General features: G+C 41.7%; 8 protein-coding genes across 12 annotated transcripts; 5 read left to right on the plus strand and 3 right to left on the minus strand.

Annotated features, from left to right (window-relative positions):
- Window positions 1-25: 25 nt before the first annotated feature.
- Window positions 26-1,729, plus strand: LOC145696235 (uncharacterized). Its single transcript, XM_081773239.1, has 5 exons — window positions 26-338; window positions 382-783; window positions 1,111-1,188; window positions 1,228-1,556; window positions 1,595-1,729. The coding sequence occupies exons 1-4, from the start codon at window positions 157-159 to the stop codon at window positions 1,325-1,327; spliced, it is 762 nt and encodes a 253-aa protein (XP_081629365.1). The 5' UTR covers window positions 26-156; the 3' UTR covers window positions 1,328-1,556; window positions 1,595-1,729.
- On the minus strand, window positions 1,486-3,964 carry LOC145696218 (GMP reductase 1-like). 2 transcript variants are annotated; one of them, XM_081773220.1, is made up of 7 exons: window positions 3,868-3,964; window positions 3,336-3,490; window positions 3,135-3,290; window positions 2,943-3,091; window positions 2,745-2,895; window positions 2,447-2,698; window positions 1,486-2,380 (listed from the first exon to the last, which is right to left on the minus strand). In XM_081773220.1, the coding sequence occupies exons 1-7, from the start codon at window positions 3,952-3,954 to the stop codon at window positions 2,284-2,286; spliced, it is 1,047 nt and encodes a 348-aa protein (XP_081629346.1). In that variant the 5' UTR covers window positions 3,955-3,964; the 3' UTR covers window positions 1,486-2,283. The 2 variants fall into 2 exon arrangements, with proteins under 2 accessions (XP_081629346.1, XP_081629353.1); XM_081773227.1 differs by lacking the exon at window positions 3,868-3,964 and adding an exon at window positions 3,610-3,734.
- A 145-nt stretch (window positions 3,965-4,109) lies between these two features.
- LOC145708034 (protein YIPF1-like) lies at window positions 4,110-6,032 on the minus strand. 3 transcript variants are annotated; one of them, XM_081785759.1, is made up of 6 exons: window positions 5,543-6,032; window positions 5,408-5,498; window positions 5,167-5,366; window positions 4,872-5,121; window positions 4,469-4,750; window positions 4,110-4,358 (listed from the first exon to the last, which is right to left on the minus strand). In XM_081785759.1, the coding sequence occupies exons 1-6, from the start codon at window positions 5,864-5,866 to the stop codon at window positions 4,306-4,308; spliced, it is 1,200 nt and encodes a 399-aa protein (XP_081641885.1). In that variant the 5' UTR covers window positions 5,867-6,032; the 3' UTR covers window positions 4,110-4,305. The 3 variants fall into 3 exon arrangements, with proteins under 3 accessions (XP_081641885.1, XP_081641810.1, XP_081641963.1); XM_081785684.1 differs by having other exon boundaries at window positions 4,110-4,364; XM_081785837.1 differs by having other exon boundaries at window positions 4,110-4,364; window positions 4,442-4,750; window positions 5,543-6,031.
- Window positions 6,033-6,500: 468 nt separating this feature from the next.
- Window positions 6,501-7,812, plus strand: LOC145709752 (phospholipid scramblase family member 5-like). Of its 2 annotated transcripts, XM_081787458.1 has the most exons (5): window positions 6,501-6,639; window positions 6,682-6,883; window positions 6,932-7,245; window positions 7,301-7,314; window positions 7,677-7,812. In XM_081787458.1, exons 2-5 carry the CDS (start codon window positions 6,775-6,777, stop codon window positions 7,756-7,758), a joined length of 519 nt encoding a protein of 172 aa, XP_081643584.1. In that variant the 5' UTR covers window positions 6,501-6,639; window positions 6,682-6,774; the 3' UTR covers window positions 7,759-7,812. The 2 variants fall into 2 exon arrangements, with proteins under 2 accessions (XP_081643584.1, XP_081643590.1); XM_081787464.1 differs by lacking the exon at window positions 7,301-7,314 and having other exon boundaries at window positions 6,932-7,239; window positions 7,657-7,812.
- Window positions 7,813-8,963: 1,151 nt separating this feature from the next.
- On the plus strand, window positions 8,964-9,485 carry LOC145711314 (uncharacterized). The gene is made up of 3 exons (XM_081789037.1): window positions 8,964-9,047; window positions 9,090-9,212; window positions 9,275-9,485. Exons 1-3 carry the CDS (start codon window positions 8,971-8,973, stop codon window positions 9,381-9,383), a joined length of 309 nt encoding a protein of 102 aa, XP_081645163.1. The 5' UTR covers window positions 8,964-8,970; the 3' UTR covers window positions 9,384-9,485.
- Window positions 9,486-10,989: 1,504 nt separating this feature from the next.
- LOC145711677 (nectin-4-like) lies at window positions 10,990-12,671 on the plus strand. Its single transcript, XM_081789366.1, has 6 exons — window positions 10,990-11,014; window positions 11,481-11,551; window positions 11,727-11,863; window positions 11,909-12,160; window positions 12,208-12,397; window positions 12,483-12,671. The coding sequence occupies exons 1-6, from the start codon at window positions 10,990-10,992 to the stop codon at window positions 12,654-12,656; spliced, it is 849 nt and encodes a 282-aa protein (XP_081645492.1). The 3' UTR covers window positions 12,657-12,671.
- On the plus strand, window positions 12,667-13,800 carry LOC145704207 (uncharacterized). Its single transcript, XM_081781654.1, has 4 exons — window positions 12,667-12,884; window positions 12,928-13,138; window positions 13,323-13,375; window positions 13,420-13,800. The coding sequence occupies exons 1-4, from the start codon at window positions 12,700-12,702 to the stop codon at window positions 13,487-13,489; spliced, it is 519 nt and encodes a 172-aa protein (XP_081637780.1). The 5' UTR covers window positions 12,667-12,699; the 3' UTR covers window positions 13,490-13,800.
- LOC145704198 (glutathione peroxidase-like) lies at window positions 13,540-15,000 on the minus strand. Its single transcript, XM_081781641.1, is given in 3 exon segments — window positions 13,540-14,191; window positions 14,687-14,796; window positions 14,848-15,000. Coding segments are annotated over 3 exon segments (549 nt in total). The 5' UTR covers window positions 14,885-15,000; the 3' UTR covers window positions 13,540-13,789.
- Window positions 15,001-15,048: the final 48 nt, after the last annotated feature.

Consider the following 15,048-nt stretch of genomic DNA (forward strand, 5'->3'; position numbering starts at 1 on the left):
CAAAAATGATGCTTCTTCCGATATCAAGAATCTCCAAAATCTGTCTTTTCTGTTCATTTTCAAAAGATTTGTAAGAATCAAAATTCTATTTGAAGAAAAATTGACGAATAAGGCAAATAAGTGGCGCGAAGCAAATTACTCCGAAAATTACTAAAAATGAGATTTTTGCTATCAACTTTTTTCTTTTCTTCGTTTGCAGCAGTTTGTACGATAGAAACAGCCAAATACACAGTGAATGCGATTTTGGGCAAAGATGGAGAGTGCGACTTTGAAAATAGAGAAATCGAAGAGATCGTCGATTACAGCTTTCCTAGTGGACTGACATCCTTAAATTTAAGGTGCTGACTTTTCGTAATTGACAACGAGACTAATATTTTTAAGATTCAACAAATTGACGAGCTTAAATTTAACGCAAATGGAGCTGAAACTTGAAAAACTCGATGTCAGTTACAACGAACTCTCCTCCCTCGATGAAGTCGACCTCTCATCGCTAGAATTTCTCGACGTATCTTCCAACAACTTAACCTGCATCGACTTTCAAGAGCTTCCGAAGAATATTCTTCTTCATAAAAATCCAATAAGCTGCGATTGGGAAACGCTGAAACCTTACTTTGATTTTTCTCCCGATCGAAGGAGCAGAAAAGGGATCGAATTTGTCTGTGAGACGCCTGAAGAACTCGCGGGAAGATCGATCAGTTCGTTGACAAAGCAAGATATTCAGGATCTTTCATCGAGTTGCAAAGAAAACGAAGAAGATACCATCAGTCCGGATGAGTTCTGCAGGTAAAACAAAAGAAACCACCCTTATTTCATGAATTCAGCTAGGGTGTAGGGCGGCCACGTTCGCAATTTGCGAACGCCGTTCGTAATTTTGCGAACGGCGTTCGCAATGAAATAAAATTGTGTCTTGAGGATGCACTTCGTGCATTTTCTGGTAGAGAACTCATTAGGTTGGCAGGAGCAGTCTTTCTCTACCGCTGGGACACATTTTGAGAAAAGAAGAACTCGATTTTCGACCGAGATTTTTTCGATTTTGCGAACGCCGTTCGTAAATTGCGAACGCCGTTCGCAAAAAAGCCTTTGCGAACGAGGCCGCCCGCCACCCTTCAGCTACATTGGAGTCATTTTCGTGGGAATAACCTGCACTCTTGTTTCGATGACTGGTCTTTTCGCCTTCATCACTTACCGGTAAGACCTCTTTATTCTTCGTCATCCTCAAATCCCTAGAAATCGCAACTCTCCGTTCTGGTCCCTCATCGATTCTTCCGACCAACCCGGCCTTTTCGACATGAATTACGATGGCGATAGAGACAGTTTGGCTCTGTAAAACTACTGTAGAAAAAAATTCATCACCATATCTGCCATAGCCTCATATTAAAGATGCGATTCTGCTTTTCTAGAATGCTAGAGTTCAGGAGTTGAAAAAGTTATTGCAAAGTTTGAAAGAAAGAGAGTATCGTCGCGTTTTTTCGCTGAAAGGAGCTATCGAAATCATGAAAATCTACTACAACCGAGCTGGAAATCGTCAGAGAAAACTGTCTCTTCAGAAGCACAAGGTATGGAATCCTCATTGATCATGGTGGGGAATTTCTAGTTCGATTTGAACCAAGCTGGGACGATTTGGAAGAGCGCAATGAGAATGCATCGTGCTTTGCTTAACGGCGATTTTACTGTTTTAGATGAAGGAAGGTTATAAAGCCCTTTTTTTAACAGAGAATTTGTTGCTCGGAAATAACTGAAAAAAGAACGGCTTTCTGCATCTGAAGAAATCGACTCAAAGAAAGTGAAAAAACATGAAGAGAAATAAACCCTCTGCATATTGAGGAAAGACGAATTTGTGTATCTGTGAGTCCCTGTATTGTTTCTTTTTCTTTCTTTCCGATATTCGGAAAAACAGGTTTTTTTTTATACTGCTACAAAATGGTGGAGCACTTTTCACTACCTTAAACTCAACATTTTTTAGTTCTCTCTTTTGTGTCATGTAGAGAAAGGTCTGTAGTGTGTTAAATAAGCTTTTGGTGCCATCAACATCATTCAAGTCAAGCGGCGCAGTTTAATAAATAAATAATTTTAAAGATGAAAAAGCAGCTCGATGAGTTTTTTTTTGTTGTTAAATTTGAATCTGGGCATGAATTCAATTTTCTATTTTTTTTTTGTGTTCTTGCTCGTAGAATCGTGTAATTACTAATTATTAAGGAGGTAAATCGAGAAACAGTCACTCAAGATACGGAAAGTTTTGTTCGCTAAGTTTGGAGTGTTTTGGAAGATTGCGAGAGAGAAGAGTTAGCCTTCGTTGCCGAAAATCGTGTTCAACTGCTGCGTCACGCGGATGAAAGTGGTTCGCTTCGAGAGCTCTTTCAACTTTCCTGCTCCAACATATCTGAAGAAAAAATGAAGGAAAATGAAAGAAAAAGGCGTGAAAGAGCTTCTCTCAAGATATACTCACGTGCAAGTAGAGCGAACTCCGCCAAGAATATCCCTGATCGTGTTGTTCAAGTCGCCTCTGTAAGGAATCTTGACAGTCTTTCCTTCCGACGCTCTGTAGTTAGCAACGCCGCCTGAGTGCTTTTCCATCGCGGTGGAAGAAGACATTCCGTAGAACAGCTTGAACTTCTTGCCGTTTTCTTCAACAACGTCGCCTCCAGACTGATCGTGACCAGCGAACATGCCTCCTGCCATGACAAAATCGGCGCCAGCGCTAGAAAAAACGGTTTCGAGCGGCTCTAACTGTTGTTTTTCCTTACCCGAAAGCCTTGGAAAAGTCACCAGGGCAAGTGCATCCTCCGTCGGAAATGATGTGGCCGCCGAGACCGTGGGCAGCATCGGCACACTCAAGAACGGCAGAAAGTTGGGGGTAGCCGACGCCTGTCTTCTTTCGGGTTGTGCAGACCGATCCTTAAATCATTTGGGTAGAGGGCAGGGGGTAAACTTGTTTGTCTTACCTGGTCCAATTCCGACTTTGATGATATCCGCTCCAGAGAGGATCAATTCTTCGACCATTTCCCCAGTCACGACGTTTCCAGCGATGATCGTCTTGTCCTCGAAATTCTGTCTCACTTTTCTGACGTAGTGAACAAAGTGTTCCGAATATCTAAGTCCTTGTTAGTCGCGAAATCAAGTAACCAAACAATTACCCGTTGGCAACGTCGATGCAAATGAAGTTGACTTCGGGAATCGCTTTCAAAATTGCACTCATCTTCTCGAAATCGTTATCGGAGGTGCCGGAGCTGACGGCGACGTTCTTGATGACTTCTGGGTTGTTTCTCGCGAAAAGCTCCCACTGTTCCACGCTAGAAAGAAAGTTGTAGAGCAGTCGGTGGTTAACTGTGACTTACGTGTAGTGCTTGTGCATACAGACGAAGAGGCTGTGCTCATGGAAGGCCTTGGCGATTTCGAATGTACCAGTTGTGTCCATGTTGGCGGCCATGATCGGAACACCTTTGTAGGAGCGCTTCGAGTTTCGGAAGGTGTACTCGCGCTCGAGAACGACCTGAAAAAGGGGTTGGTAAGGGCTTGAATGGAAGCAAGTTGCGAATCAAAGCTCAATTCAATAAAAACACAAATTTTATGTTTGAAAAATAAAAACCCCACTAAAAAGAAGACGATTACCTCAGATCTTGATCTCAACGAAGACCGTTTCGGTCGGAAGAGAACATCTTTAAAATCAAGTTTTACATCCGCGTCAATAAACGGCATCTTTTTATCTCTTTAGAGAAATTTTTTGAATGGAAAAAAATAGCGCGCGTGCGTGATCGATGATTAGCCAAGGTGACAATGACAACCAGGGCATCTCACTTTTCAGCAAAAAGCGCAGAAAAGGATTTCTTTAGCGTCTCCTAATTGTCGAATTATGCCAATGAAAAGTACCTCTGATCGGGATTTTAAGGTGCTCCTCTTTGGTCGGAAAAGAACATCTTTGAAGTCGAGTTTCACTTCTGAGTCGATACGAGGCATTGTCTATCTAGGATAAGTTAAGGGACCTTGATGTGTTGAGTCTGGCTCGCCAAACTGTGTGGAAACCTGTGTCAGGGTCTGAAATATCTCTTGCGAAGCCGTTTTTAGACCCTGACTCAGGTTTTCAAGACTGATTTGCCGAGCTTATTGTCGAATAGAATATGTAGAAGTCGAGTTATTGAAATATATTGCACAGTGAGCTTATTTATAATCGTTTATAATATATAAATATTCAACTAGTAGAACATCGAAACAGGAAGTTCTGATGATTGGAAAGAGGGTAATACAGAAATATAAAAGATAAATGCAGAATAAAGGCAGGAAAAAGAATTCTAGGAACAAAAGAAGGCCTTAGCTGTGCACTCGTGGTAAAACGATGTGATTTTCTTCTGCTGGAGCTTCGACTGGAGCTAAAATCAGCCAATTTAGGCGACGAAAAAATCAGACAATACCGAAAAATCGCATAAAAAAACACCTTTTTTCTCACCGGTTAAAAATATACACCAATCTTAACCTTCCGCTCCCTCAGGAGCTTGAACTTCTGGAACTTGAGCTGGTTCTTCAGCAGCTGCTTGGACGGGAGATGCGACTCTTGGCAGCTGATGCAGGACTTCTTCCACATGTTCTTCTCTAGCAGCTTCTTCCGCATCGACGACCGGAGCTTCTACAGGAGCTTCGGGAGCTTCCACAGCTTCTGGAGCGTCCTGGACTTGTTCTTGTGCGACGAGTTCGGGCTCGGCGACTTCTTTGCTTTCTTCGACGGATTCTACAGCTTGAGGCTCTACTGGTTCTGGAACTGAAAATAAAAGAATGAAGTTATTGTTAAAGAAGGGTTTAATTTCCTGTTTTTCGTATCTCAGCGCCAGAATAAACAAAAACAATTGAGAACGTTTTTTACGGCCACTCAAAGTCCTTACCTTCAGGAACAACTGGATTTTCAACAGCTGGAGCTTCATCAACAATTGGCGCAACTTCTTCAACCTCGACTGGATTTTCTGGCACCACTGGCTGTTGCTGAATTTCTACCGGAGGCTGAACTGGAGGAACGAAGCCGGAAGGATTGAGAGGCGCTTCGAAGAAGTACATTTTGAAGCCGACTGAGAGGCCCAAATTGGCGACGACGGCCAAAGCTAGAACAGCGTATGCTTTTTGCTTGTTCGTGACGGCCTAAAAAGGGATGAAGAAAGAATGGTATGACATGAAGGCTCTTACCTTGAGCCCGTTGTAAATTGGAAGCCCAACGACAGCTCCAGAAACGACTGAGGCGAAAATGACGAGAAGCCATCTGATGAACTCGACGGGAATGATCCAGAAAAAGCTGATTGGGATGAAAATTGAAAGAGAGTAGCCGTACGCAGTGAGCAGCTCGACAGCAGAGAAACCAGTCATGATCTTTGAATAGTACATCACAACTGAAAAGAAAAGCTATCTTTTGATAAATAGAAAAGCGTACCCGAAAGAAACATGGGAAAAACAAAGACATATCCGAAAATAGCAGATGCAGCGGAAGTGACTCTTTCGAATTCTGGCGCGTAGACATAAGCCTGAATCGAATTTCTAGAGCGGGAAAGACCCTTGAAAGACTTACAGGATCTCCTTTATTCTGAACAAAATTCGCCAGGTTTCCGCAAATCGCCGTGGAAAAGCAGAGAGTGACGGCGACCCAGAAAGGGCCGTAAAGATCTGGCTTCCCGCGCAGGTTCTTGAGGAAGTCTTCTCGCGGCATCATCGCGGATTTTACTCGTAAGCGGACTTCGTTTGTCGTCACGTCCCAACATTTTTGGTAGAAACTGATTGAGAATAAAGAAGGATAGGTTTTCTTTGATGGTTGAGCTCCGGGCATATTTTGGAATCGAGAATTGAAATGAGAAAATAATGAGTAAGGATTTCTCTTAATAAAGAATATAAGCATGCACTTTTCGATCCCGAAGCAATAAAGGTTCGTTTCCACTACCACTGTCCATCAAATTCGAATCTTCTCCTACGTCTTCGAAGGAACCTTCCCAACTTTGACTCATTTTCGTATTCTTCCCTTTTTCCTCTGAGTGCCGGTCTTTGCCTTTCGGTGGAGCCAAGAGTCAGCGCGCAGCCAATCAGCGCCGCGCTCCGCCGTTGATTTTCCCTCGCTTTGGGTTGACCGATTCTAGAACTGAATTTTCAATGTCGACTATTAGTTAAATCTGACATTGAAAAGGATGATTATGGCGTTTCTAGAATTAGTATTGATGCCATTTTTGTTGATTGAAAATTCATCAGTTTTGCTTTTTCATTTTCAAGTGCAGGTACCAACATTAATTTTTTGAAAATGCATGATTTTCAATCATTAACAGCAGGATGCAGCCAAACCAGGGAGAAGTGGATGCTTGGGGAAACCCAGTTGATGCTTATGGACAGCCAGTTGCCCCCGCTCAGCCACAGGTAGATGCATTCGGCCAACCCCTCGCCCAGCAAGCTCCCGCTCAGCCTCAAGTCGACGCCTATGGCCAGCCGGTAGCTGCGGCTCCTGCTGCCCCAGCGCCAGTGATCATCAACATCCAGCAAAACTGGGCTCCAGCTCCCCAAGGCGTTCCAAGCTCCGTTCCTCAGGGACTCGAGTACCTCTACTTCGTCGACAGCCTTTATGTCAAACAGCAAATGGAGTTGTTCGAAGCTTTCACTGCTTTTGAAACATCAAACAGATACAAGGTCAGTTTCGATTTTTAATAGAAAAATGTTCAATTTCAAAAGGTTTTGAACAGCAATGGCCAACAAGTCTACTTTGCTGGAGAACAGAGTGGATGCGTCGCGAAATGTTGCTGCGGACCAAATCGAGATTTTTAAATGGCGATTACTGACAATCTTGGGCAAGAAATTGCGAGATTTCAGCGGCCATTCAAGCCTACCTGCAGATTTGGCCTCTGCTACCCTCCATGCTTTCTTCAGGAAATGGGTAAGCAATTTACCCATCATCTAAGTTTGTTCTCATTGTTGATTTCAGATGTGACAACAGGCGGCCACATTGTCGGTAAAATCCGCCAAAAGGCTGACTGCTCTCGACCAGTCTTCTCGATCCAAAACGCGTACGACCAAGAAGTCCTCCGAATCGTTGGTCCCATGGTCACCATCAACTGTTGCAGCAACGTCGAGTTTGAAGTCGTCACAGCAGACGACATTGTTGTCGGAAAGGTTTCAAAACTTTGGAGCGGCATGGCGCAGGAAATGTTTACCGACTCGGACAATTTTGGAATCAACTTCCCGATCGATTTGGATGTCAATATCAAATTGACGCTCATGGCCAGCGTTTTCCTCATCGTAAGTTTCAATCGACTGAAAATACGAAACCCTTTTGTGCTAATTTCAATTTCAGGATTTCATGTTCTTCGAAGATAAGGCACGAACTAAAATAGGGAAGTAATAAGCTAGGAAGTGACAGCGTAGGAGCGAACAAGAAAGTATCATACACGAAAGGATCAAATAAGAAAGTATCATACATGAAAGTATCAAATTAAATAGGATCATGCATTAAAGGATCGAATTTTTTGGAACCAATAAGATTGCCGTATAAGGCCTACCGGCCTATAAGAAACCCATCCTCAATCATTTTCAAATGTATGCCCGATCCAATCTTGCACGATACTGGCTTGGATCTTCCATTATAATTTGATCCTTTCGTGTATGATACTTTCTTGTTCGCTCCTACGCTGTCACTTCCTAGCTTATTACTTCCTTATTTTGGTTCGGCCCGAAGATAACAACAACAAAGATGGCGGCGGAAACAATCTCCTTTGCTGCCTTCTTAAAACGATTCTTGGAGGAGGAGAATAAACTGTTTGAATTTCCTGTTCAAGATGTCTGAAAGAATACACAACTTATATTTTTACAAAATTCGTCTTTATTTATGAAAAAGAAAGTGGCTAGGAAGGAACAAAATTTTAAATTGGAAATCAAAATGCAGAAAAACTTCAAGCAGAAATTTTGTTTTTGTGAGCTCTGAAAGCCATCATTTTTCGGCAGCGAGGATTTGAAATACAGTAGCGCATCCTGTAGTCTACAAAAAGCATTCAAAATTATCTTTAAACGAGAGAGACTTACTCGTAATCGGGTTTGAAAATGCTTTTTCGCGCGATTTTGCGGAGAATCGCCAAAAATGCACGCAAAAAGAGTGAAAACAACGAGGACTCTCATCATCAATCGTCTCAAACGGTCTCCTCGAGCTTTTTATATTAAGTAAAATGATGAAAAATGCATGAGAAATTGTCAAATACTATTGAGATAATGGATGTGTGCAGAGCTATGTCATTAATACTGTATATTCCTATCAAATGAAATGGAGCAATCAGAAAAAAAAAATGAAGAAAAAAGACCTTAAATTTTCATCTTTTTTAACTCTTTTTTGAAAAAGTTAAAAATATAAATTATTCTCAAAAGTTGCCAAAATCAATGTTCCTGTCAAATGGGCATTAATTTCTCGCGCGTCCGTTAAACTTTACAAGTTCAAGGTTCGTCCAGCTGCTGCCAAGCCATCATATCGATAGTATCGGATTTAGAAAGTGATGGATCATCCCATTAGCCTAATTCGTCACAAGCAGGGAAACAAAGATTAATTTCCACGAATTTGCAAATTTGCATTTCAATTATTAACTAAAAAAGGGACCGTCATTAGTCAAGTCTTCTCAAATGGTAAGAAATTATAATTAACATGCGTTGGGTTAGAATTTGCGATTAATTTCTTTAAATTTTTACAAAAATAAGGAATTTCCCCATTTTCACAGTTCGAAAACTCGTTTCAACTTGGTCTCTACTATCTTCAAAAGTTGGTTTCTAACTGAAACACTTCACGATGGCGAAATTGATAACGGAATTTTCATCGGGTGATTCTCTCCACTCCTCATTTGATTTTCGAAAAAGGAGTTTTCAAACTGATTTTATTTAAAAAAATAGAGATTTGCGAGAGAGAGAAAAGGCAACTGTTAATGACTTGAAGCCCTTTTTTATTTTTTAGCCCATTTTATTTTTGTAATTTTAGACATGAAGCAAATGATTATGAATTTGGACATTCTCGAGCTTTTTCTTGATCTAAGTGGAGCGGCCATCGTCTGGTTTATCGCCAAAATGCAAGAATTTATTTTTTTTAGCAGCCGAAAATGATTTTTTAGGTTCTATGAATTTCGACACTCGTCTAAAATCAAAGAACTCAAATTGAAGTTTGAACTCGACATCGTGGAAGCGGATTACAAGCAGGCGAAACATATGCAAGACTTTTACCGCGAACAATACGAGTAAGTTTAAATCTTCTCAATCAAATTAACATTAGATAACTACTAAAATAACTGTTCTTCAGCAAACTGTTCGAAAGAAAAATGGCGCCCGCAGAGCCTCCGCGCCGATACCAACGATTGGAAACCGTCAGTTTTGGCGACCTCGGCCAGCCTCGTGACGCTGGAGACTAGGGTAGGCCAAGAAAAAAGTGAAGTCTCATTTCAGCGAATTTTATTGCAGTTTCTGATAGATCTCTGACTTTGAGTCATTTGTACTCGAATAAAAGATTACTTATCAAATCATGATTTGATTCAAACTTCCATTTTCGGTTTATTTAGCAAAGTCAGGAATAAGCAAGCAAAAAGCAGCATAATCCTCAAAATAGATCTCCACTCTCAATGTCCGTTAGCTTCCGAATCTCTTCTTCTATTTAAATGTTTTGTTGAATGAGCATTTGCCGATTGAAATCCCGTTTTCGACGGAGGTTGCCGAGCCCTGATTCCTTCCGTAGGATTTTTTTTTTCTAGAACTCAACTCTACGATTAAAAGTAAGCTCGAAAATAAGAAGAGCCGTTTCCGCAAACTCAGAATTCAATTTTCACCAAAACGCGTCAAATTCAAATATCGCTTCCTTTCGATTTTCTCTTTCGCGAGCAAATCTGGCGCTAATCGCAATCGCAAAAACCTGATCGGCAAGAGATTTTCTAATTAGCTTTTTTTAACCTAACCAGTCTTCATTCGATTTTCGCTGATTCATTTCATCATTTCTCGTTGATTTTCAAGAAAAGAGAAATAATCGCGACTTTTTTTTCGAGAATTGAAGTTTTTAGCAATCGAGAAATCAAGAAAAAAAGATAGAAAAAAATTGAGAAAAAAAGAGAAAGTGAGAAAAAAAGAAGATGATTCATCGGTTTTTTGATAGAAAGGTTCGAATACGTCATTTTTCTGAGGTAAAACCTGTGTATAAACCTGACTAAGGCATGTTTCCTGTTTTGAGCGACCCTGAGTCTCAGGTCAGGGCCCTGAAAACAGGAAACAGGTCCTTAATAAGGTTTTTAGACAGGTTTTTCTTCAGATTTAAATGGTTTTCAAGCTAAAATTAGGGTTGAATCCGGAGAAAAGCTGCTTTAAGCTGTTTATTGTTGAGAGAAAAAACAGTATCGGTGGATTTTCGCGGCCATTTAGCGTTGCAATTAATTTTTTATTTCGATTTTGTATCTTTTTTATGTGACAAACGGAAAAATGTCATTTCGTCTAAGTGCCATATTTGAGGCGTGTGCCCGAATTCTCTCGGGCGCCAAAAAAGAGCGGCACCTGTCCATTCCGCGCAATCGCTTTTTTAATGAAATAAAGTGAAAACATATGTTTTCGAAATGACGATATCGAAAATAAGAGAAAAGTAATGACAAGATTGAAGATTTGTTTATTCCTGTTTTCTGTGTATAATTCCTTTTGAAAGAGTTAATTTTTGCGACGACTCTTTCATCTTCTAAGCTCCTGAGTCAGGAGTCCTGATTTCTTATCAAGACCTGACTCAGGAGCGAATTTTTCAGTTCAGAAGAGAAAATGAAGTTTCTTTCCCTTCATTCTCTTCTCTGACTCAGGAATCCTGAGCTGGGCTCGGCAACCTATGTCGAAAAACTGAGTCAGATTCTAAATAGCAAAAATGATAAGCCGCCCGAAGCGGCCTCGTTCTCAATTTAGCCGCCATGCGGCTTTTCATTTTAGCGCTAAGGACCTGACTCAGGTTTTCTCACAGGTCGCCGAGCCCAAATCCTCAGGTGTAATACTGTATTTATGCAGCGAGCCGTCACTTGTTTCGGTACTCATCTTTGTCCATCCCATTACTCGCCATTAGTTTCGCTAGTAACAAATCAATGCATTAGCATAATCATCAAACTGAATAATTGATCAAGTGCGGGGTCGCTTGTTTAATTCTTTCTTTATTCCGTTAGTCAAACTTTATTATCGACGGATTTCGCGTCGCCCTGTTCAATGTCTTTCTGCGACTAATGAAGATCATCTCTCCGCTGATCCATTTTCTTTTCTGTTTCGTTCACTCACCTTTTCAACCCTTTTAGAATGAAAAAATAAGAGACAATGATCCTCTTCCTTGCTCGGATCTTCCTTTTGACCTCGTCAGCTCTCGCGGTGGATTTTACAGTAACGATCGAAAATGACTTCACGATTCCCTGCCCAATCGCTCAACTGCCCTGCTCAGGAATAGATTAAACCCTCTTTTCAACCCTTTTTTCTTAAAGAAAGACTTGTTTAATCAATCAAAACAGAATCGGAATGCGAGAAGATCCAGATTATCGTCAAAATCAACGAAAACAAAATCTTCGAAAAGGAGAAAGCTGTCAGGGACAGGGCTCGACAACCTGTGTTTAAATCTGAGTAAGGGTCCTGACTCAGGGTCTGAAAAGAAGGCGGTTCTTCTGGCAAAGCCGCTTCCTTTTTGATAAACTGCTGCTTTTTCTTAGAGTCTATTTCAGGACCCTTACTCAGGTTTTAACACAGCTTGCCGAGCCCAGATCAGGAATGGACAGATTCTGTCCGATTACGAGATAAATCCTAAGAGCGAGAAATTCGAGTGGAACTGGGAAGCTGGCGGGTTGACCCTGAAAAATACAAGTATCAAAGATAGCGGAAAATTCACCTGCCATATCAAGTAAGAACAAAATTTGGGAAAAAAATATCTGAAAAATTCCAAAAGAGTTCGAAAAAACATCATTACCGACGACAGTACGGACTTCTCGACGTACACGACCCTGACCGTCCAGAAAAAGCCCCTTCTCATCAAGGCAGAGCTGCACCAGAGCTACATCGAAGCAACCGAAGACTCAGGGTTGAAGACGATTGCCTCTTGTGTTTACGATCCTGGAAAACCTGAAGCGATAGTACGATGGGTGAATGGACTGAACGGAGCTGCACTACAGCAGAACTTTTTCAAAACCTCCATTACCAGGTAAAAAGACAGTTTTAGTCTTTTAGTAAGCTAGATTTTTCATTCAGATTGGAAAATCAATACACTCAAGAGCTGCAAATGATCCCCGACAAAAAGTTCAACAACGCGTACATTAAGTGTTCCCTCTCTCATCCCCTGTTGACGGACGAAAGCGAATCGATGAAGTTGAATGTCACCTACAAACCCGCCAAGCCCAATATTGTCCAGAACGGGGATCGCTTATTCTGCGCTGCTGAGGTAAGAGTTGGTCTTTTGGATCTGCTACATGCGGACAGGTAGATTATCTACCGTAGATATTCGGAAGAGCTCATTTTGTGTTCAGGGAAATCCAATGCCGACGATTTCTTGGGAAGTTGAATCCGAAGATGACGATGTAGTGACGACGATTGCCGAGACAAATGTCAAGATTCGCTTTCTTGGAGCTCGAAACTTGAATTATACTTGCAAAGGAAAGGTTGAAAAAGAAGAAAAACGACGTTCAGTCAGTCGAATTTAGTTCAAAAGCAATTCTTTTTCAATCCTGAGAAGCCGCGAACTTTATGGGAACTTCTGAGAGCACCATTTCGAATCTATCGATAGCAACTGTTGCTGAAATCCGCGAGAAATATACAGTCTTTGCTGGTATTATCATCGGAGCTGTCTCTCTTATTTTCATTATCGGAATCGTCGTTTGCCACTTTGCCTGGAAGTCGACGAAGGAAAAAGATGAAAATGAATCTGGATGGTAAGAAAAGCAACTTTTGTGTTTCATTAGCGAGTTTTTCAAGGTCCGAGCCTTTGCAAATCACAATGACAGGCGGTCATTCGCATTCTGGCGCTGGTGATACTGGCGACTTCATCTACCGAGTTCCCGTTCCTCAAGAAAACAACTCCAAGCTCATGGACTACTACACTGCCACTGACAGCGGAACCGACTCGCACTCGATTGAGCCTGACGACTTTGAATCCTCTTTTGTTCGATCGGAGTCGATTCTTCAGGTAAAAAAAAAGAAATCAAGGACTATCTGAAGATTTCTAGGCATATCATTTGACTATGCCGATTTGGCGAGTTCCTAAAGCTGATAAACTTGAGGTTACTTTTGTGGCGTAGTATTTGTTGTTAATATTTGTGAATTTTGAATTCGAAAAAGATCTTTATTTTGAGAATAACTGTCAGTTTTAGGGTCAACAACGCGAGAACGCGAGAGGTCAGCATTTCCAACCGCGATTCAAATAGTAAGTGATCCCTTCCACTTCCTTTGTCAACCCTTTATCCTTAGTCACGAGGGCTATCACAGCGAGCACGACCTGCTAAATTCATCCACCGAACAGCCCTCCCAAGTTGTCTAAAGCTGCCGTTTCATCCCCTTTCCCTTCCACCTGTTAACTGAGAAACAATATATTAAAACTCTATTTATTCAAAATAGCGATTGAACAGGAGCAAAATCCCAAGGCCCTCTCACTCGAGCTCATTTTTTCCTCAAAGCAACTTCCAATTGTTGGTTTTGGTCGCTAAGAATCATTCTATCCAGCTTGGCAAGTGAGAGAGCGCCTTAAGATCCGAGAAGGAAACTTTTCGCGTTAATCCAGCTACAAATTGTTGCAAAATTATTTCATCCCCGGGCTCCGATTCAACTTCTGCTTGAAGGTTCAGCAAGCAGGTTCTTCAAGAAGGAGCGCGACGACCTGATCTTCCCAGGTTTCTGGATGCTCTGGTGGCTCGTGTCGCTGTCGGACTCGCCCGCAGCGATCGATCACGAAGTTGGTAAAGTTCCACTTGATCGGTTGATTCTTGCCGGGCTCGGTCGACTTCATCCATTCGTACAGCGGGATCTGGTCCGGCCCGTTGACGTTGATCTTGGACATCATGTCGAAAGTAACTCCGTACTTTTCTTGGACGTGCTCCTTGATCTCCTCATCGGTGCCTGGCTCTTGGCCGCCGAACTGGTTGCATGGAAAGGCCATGACGGAAAGGCCCTGGTCTCCGTAGATTCTCCACATATCCTGTAGCTGGGGATAGTGGTACTTGGCGTAGCCTCATTCGGACGCGACGTTGGTCACTAGGGTCGGACCCTTTACTAAGGATTCCTTAGTCGCTAAGGGTAAGGGTTTCGAAATTGCGGAAAATCAAAAAAGGACTAAGGAAAGGATTAAGGACTTTTCTGAAACCTGACAAAGGATAAAGGAAAGGGTTTTTTCCTTAGTAAGGATTTAAAAAAGGAAAAGTCATTTTTTTGTGATTCCTTAGCAATTTTTCCTTAATCCCTTTCCTTACTAAGGGTTTTAAAAAGGTTTTTCGTAAGAATCGGTTTTCAAGTGCGTAGGTTGACAGAAAAAATCCTTTCTCAAACCCTTAGTAAGGGAAGGAAAAAAGGAAAAATCACTAAGGATTAAGGGTCCTTACTAAGGGTCTCTGAAAACTGAGAAAGGAATTAAGGAAAGGATTTTATTTCTTCAAAATCCGAAAAAGGGTAAGGAAAAAATAAAGGAATTAAGGAAAAAGGACCCTTAGTAAGGAAAAAATAAAGGAAAGGAGTCCGACCCTAGGTTGGTCACGATCGTCACTCGGCCGCGGTATTTTTCGCCGAAGTCGATCAGCTCGCCATCGATGTTGTAGTTTTGGAAGTCGTAGAGGGTGGTTTCCTCCAGCGGCACCGCTAGAAAAATAAGTTAAATAAACCCCCTTTTCTCTGGTTTTTGTCTCTTACCCGAAGCAATGGCCAGAGCAGCCGCAAAAATTCTCATTTCTGCTGCTCGAAAACGCTTTTTCTCTCGATTTTAAGGAGTTGCTCTGTCAACAAAGGTGGCTCGATTCCCATCTTATACTCCTATTTGCGTAACATTTCAATAACCTCGTCCAACATCTTGCTGTTTCCCGAAGAGTTCCAACCTTCGGGGCATGAACTTGA

Source organism: Oikopleura dioica, chromosome 1 (assembly GCF_907165135.1).
Source record: "Oikopleura dioica chromosome 1, OKI2018_I68_1.0, whole genome shotgun sequence".
In the NCBI taxonomy this organism is placed as follows: Eukaryota; Metazoa; Chordata; class Appendicularia; order Copelata; family Oikopleuridae; genus Oikopleura; species Oikopleura dioica.

What these genes read in the sequence shown, in the direction of transcription:
- LOC145696235 (XM_081773239.1), top strand. Translation starts at nt 157, where the DNA reads ATGAGATTTTTGCTATCAACTTTTTTCTTTTCTTCGTTTGCAGCAGTT. An exon ending in AGTCCGGATGAGTTCTGCAG is followed by an intron (nt 784 to 1,110) that starts GTAAAACAAAAG and finishes GCCACCCTTCAG; the next exon opens with CTACATTGGAGTCATTTTCG. An exon ending in TTCGCCTTCATCACTTACCG is followed by an intron (nt 1,189 to 1,227) that starts GTAAGACCTCTT and finishes TCAAATCCCTAG; the next exon opens with AAATCGCAACTCTCCGTTCT.
- LOC145709752 (XM_081787458.1), top strand. Translation starts at nt 6,775, where the DNA reads ATGGCGATTACTGACAATCTTGGGCAAGAAATTGCGAGATTTCAGCGG. An exon ending in ATGCTTTCTTCAGGAAATGG is followed by an intron (nt 6,884 to 6,931) that starts GTAAGCAATTTA and finishes TGTTGATTTCAG; the next exon opens with ATGTGACAACAGGCGGCCAC.
- LOC145704207 (XM_081781654.1), top strand. Translation starts at nt 12,700, where the DNA reads ATGGGAACTTCTGAGAGCACCATTTCGAATCTATCGATAGCAACTGTT. An exon ending in GATCGGAGTCGATTCTTCAG is followed by an intron (nt 13,139 to 13,322) that starts GTAAAAAAAAAG and finishes TGTCAGTTTTAG; the next exon opens with GGTCAACAACGCGAGAACGC. An exon ending in TTCCAACCGCGATTCAAATA is followed by an intron (nt 13,376 to 13,419) that starts GTAAGTGATCCC and finishes CTTTATCCTTAG; the next exon opens with TCACGAGGGCTATCACAGCG.
- LOC145696218 (XM_081773220.1), bottom strand. Translation starts at nt 3,954, where the DNA reads ATGCCTCGTATCGACTCAGAAGTGAAACTCGACTTCAAAGATGTTCTT. An exon ending in TGTATGCACAAGCACTACAC is followed by an intron (nt 3,291 to 3,335) that starts GTAAGTCACAGT and finishes CTTTCTTTCTAG; the next exon opens with CGTGGAACAGTGGGAGCTTT. An exon ending in TGCATCGACGTTGCCAACGG is followed by an intron (nt 3,092 to 3,134) that starts GTAATTGTTTGG and finishes ACAAGGACTTAG; the next exon opens with ATATTCGGAACACTTTGTTC.
- LOC145708034 (XM_081785684.1), bottom strand. Translation starts at nt 5,866, where the DNA reads ATGCTTATATTCTTTATTAAGAGAAATCCTTACTCATTATTTTCTCAT. An exon ending in TTTTCCCATGTTTCTTTCGG is followed by an intron (nt 5,367 to 5,407) that starts GTACGCTTTTCT and finishes TTTTCTTTTCAG; the next exon opens with TTGTGATGTACTATTCAAAG. An exon ending in AAATCCAGTTGTTCCTGAAG is followed by an intron (nt 4,751 to 4,871) that starts GTAAGGACTTTG and finishes TTTTATTTTCAG; the next exon opens with TTCCAGAACCAGTAGAGCCT.
- LOC145711677 (XM_081789366.1), top strand. Translation starts at nt 10,990, where the DNA reads ATGCAGCGAGCCGTCACTTGTTTCG. An exon ending in GCGAGCCGTCACTTGTTTCG is followed by an intron (nt 11,015 to 11,480) that starts GTACTCATCTTT and finishes CAATCAAAACAG; the next exon opens with AATCGGAATGCGAGAAGATC. An exon ending in GCTTATTCTGCGCTGCTGAG is followed by an intron (nt 12,398 to 12,482) that starts GTAAGAGTTGGT and finishes TTTTGTGTTCAG; the next exon opens with GGAAATCCAATGCCGACGAT.
- LOC145711314 (XM_081789037.1), top strand. Translation starts at nt 8,971, where the DNA reads ATGATTATGAATTTGGACATTCTCGAGCTTTTTCTTGATCTAAGTGGA. An exon ending in GTCTGGTTTATCGCCAAAAT is followed by an intron (nt 9,048 to 9,089) that starts GCAAGAATTTAT and finishes ATGATTTTTTAG; the next exon opens with GTTCTATGAATTTCGACACT. An exon ending in TTTTACCGCGAACAATACGA is followed by an intron (nt 9,213 to 9,274) that starts GTAAGTTTAAAT and finishes ACTGTTCTTCAG; the next exon opens with CAAACTGTTCGAAAGAAAAA.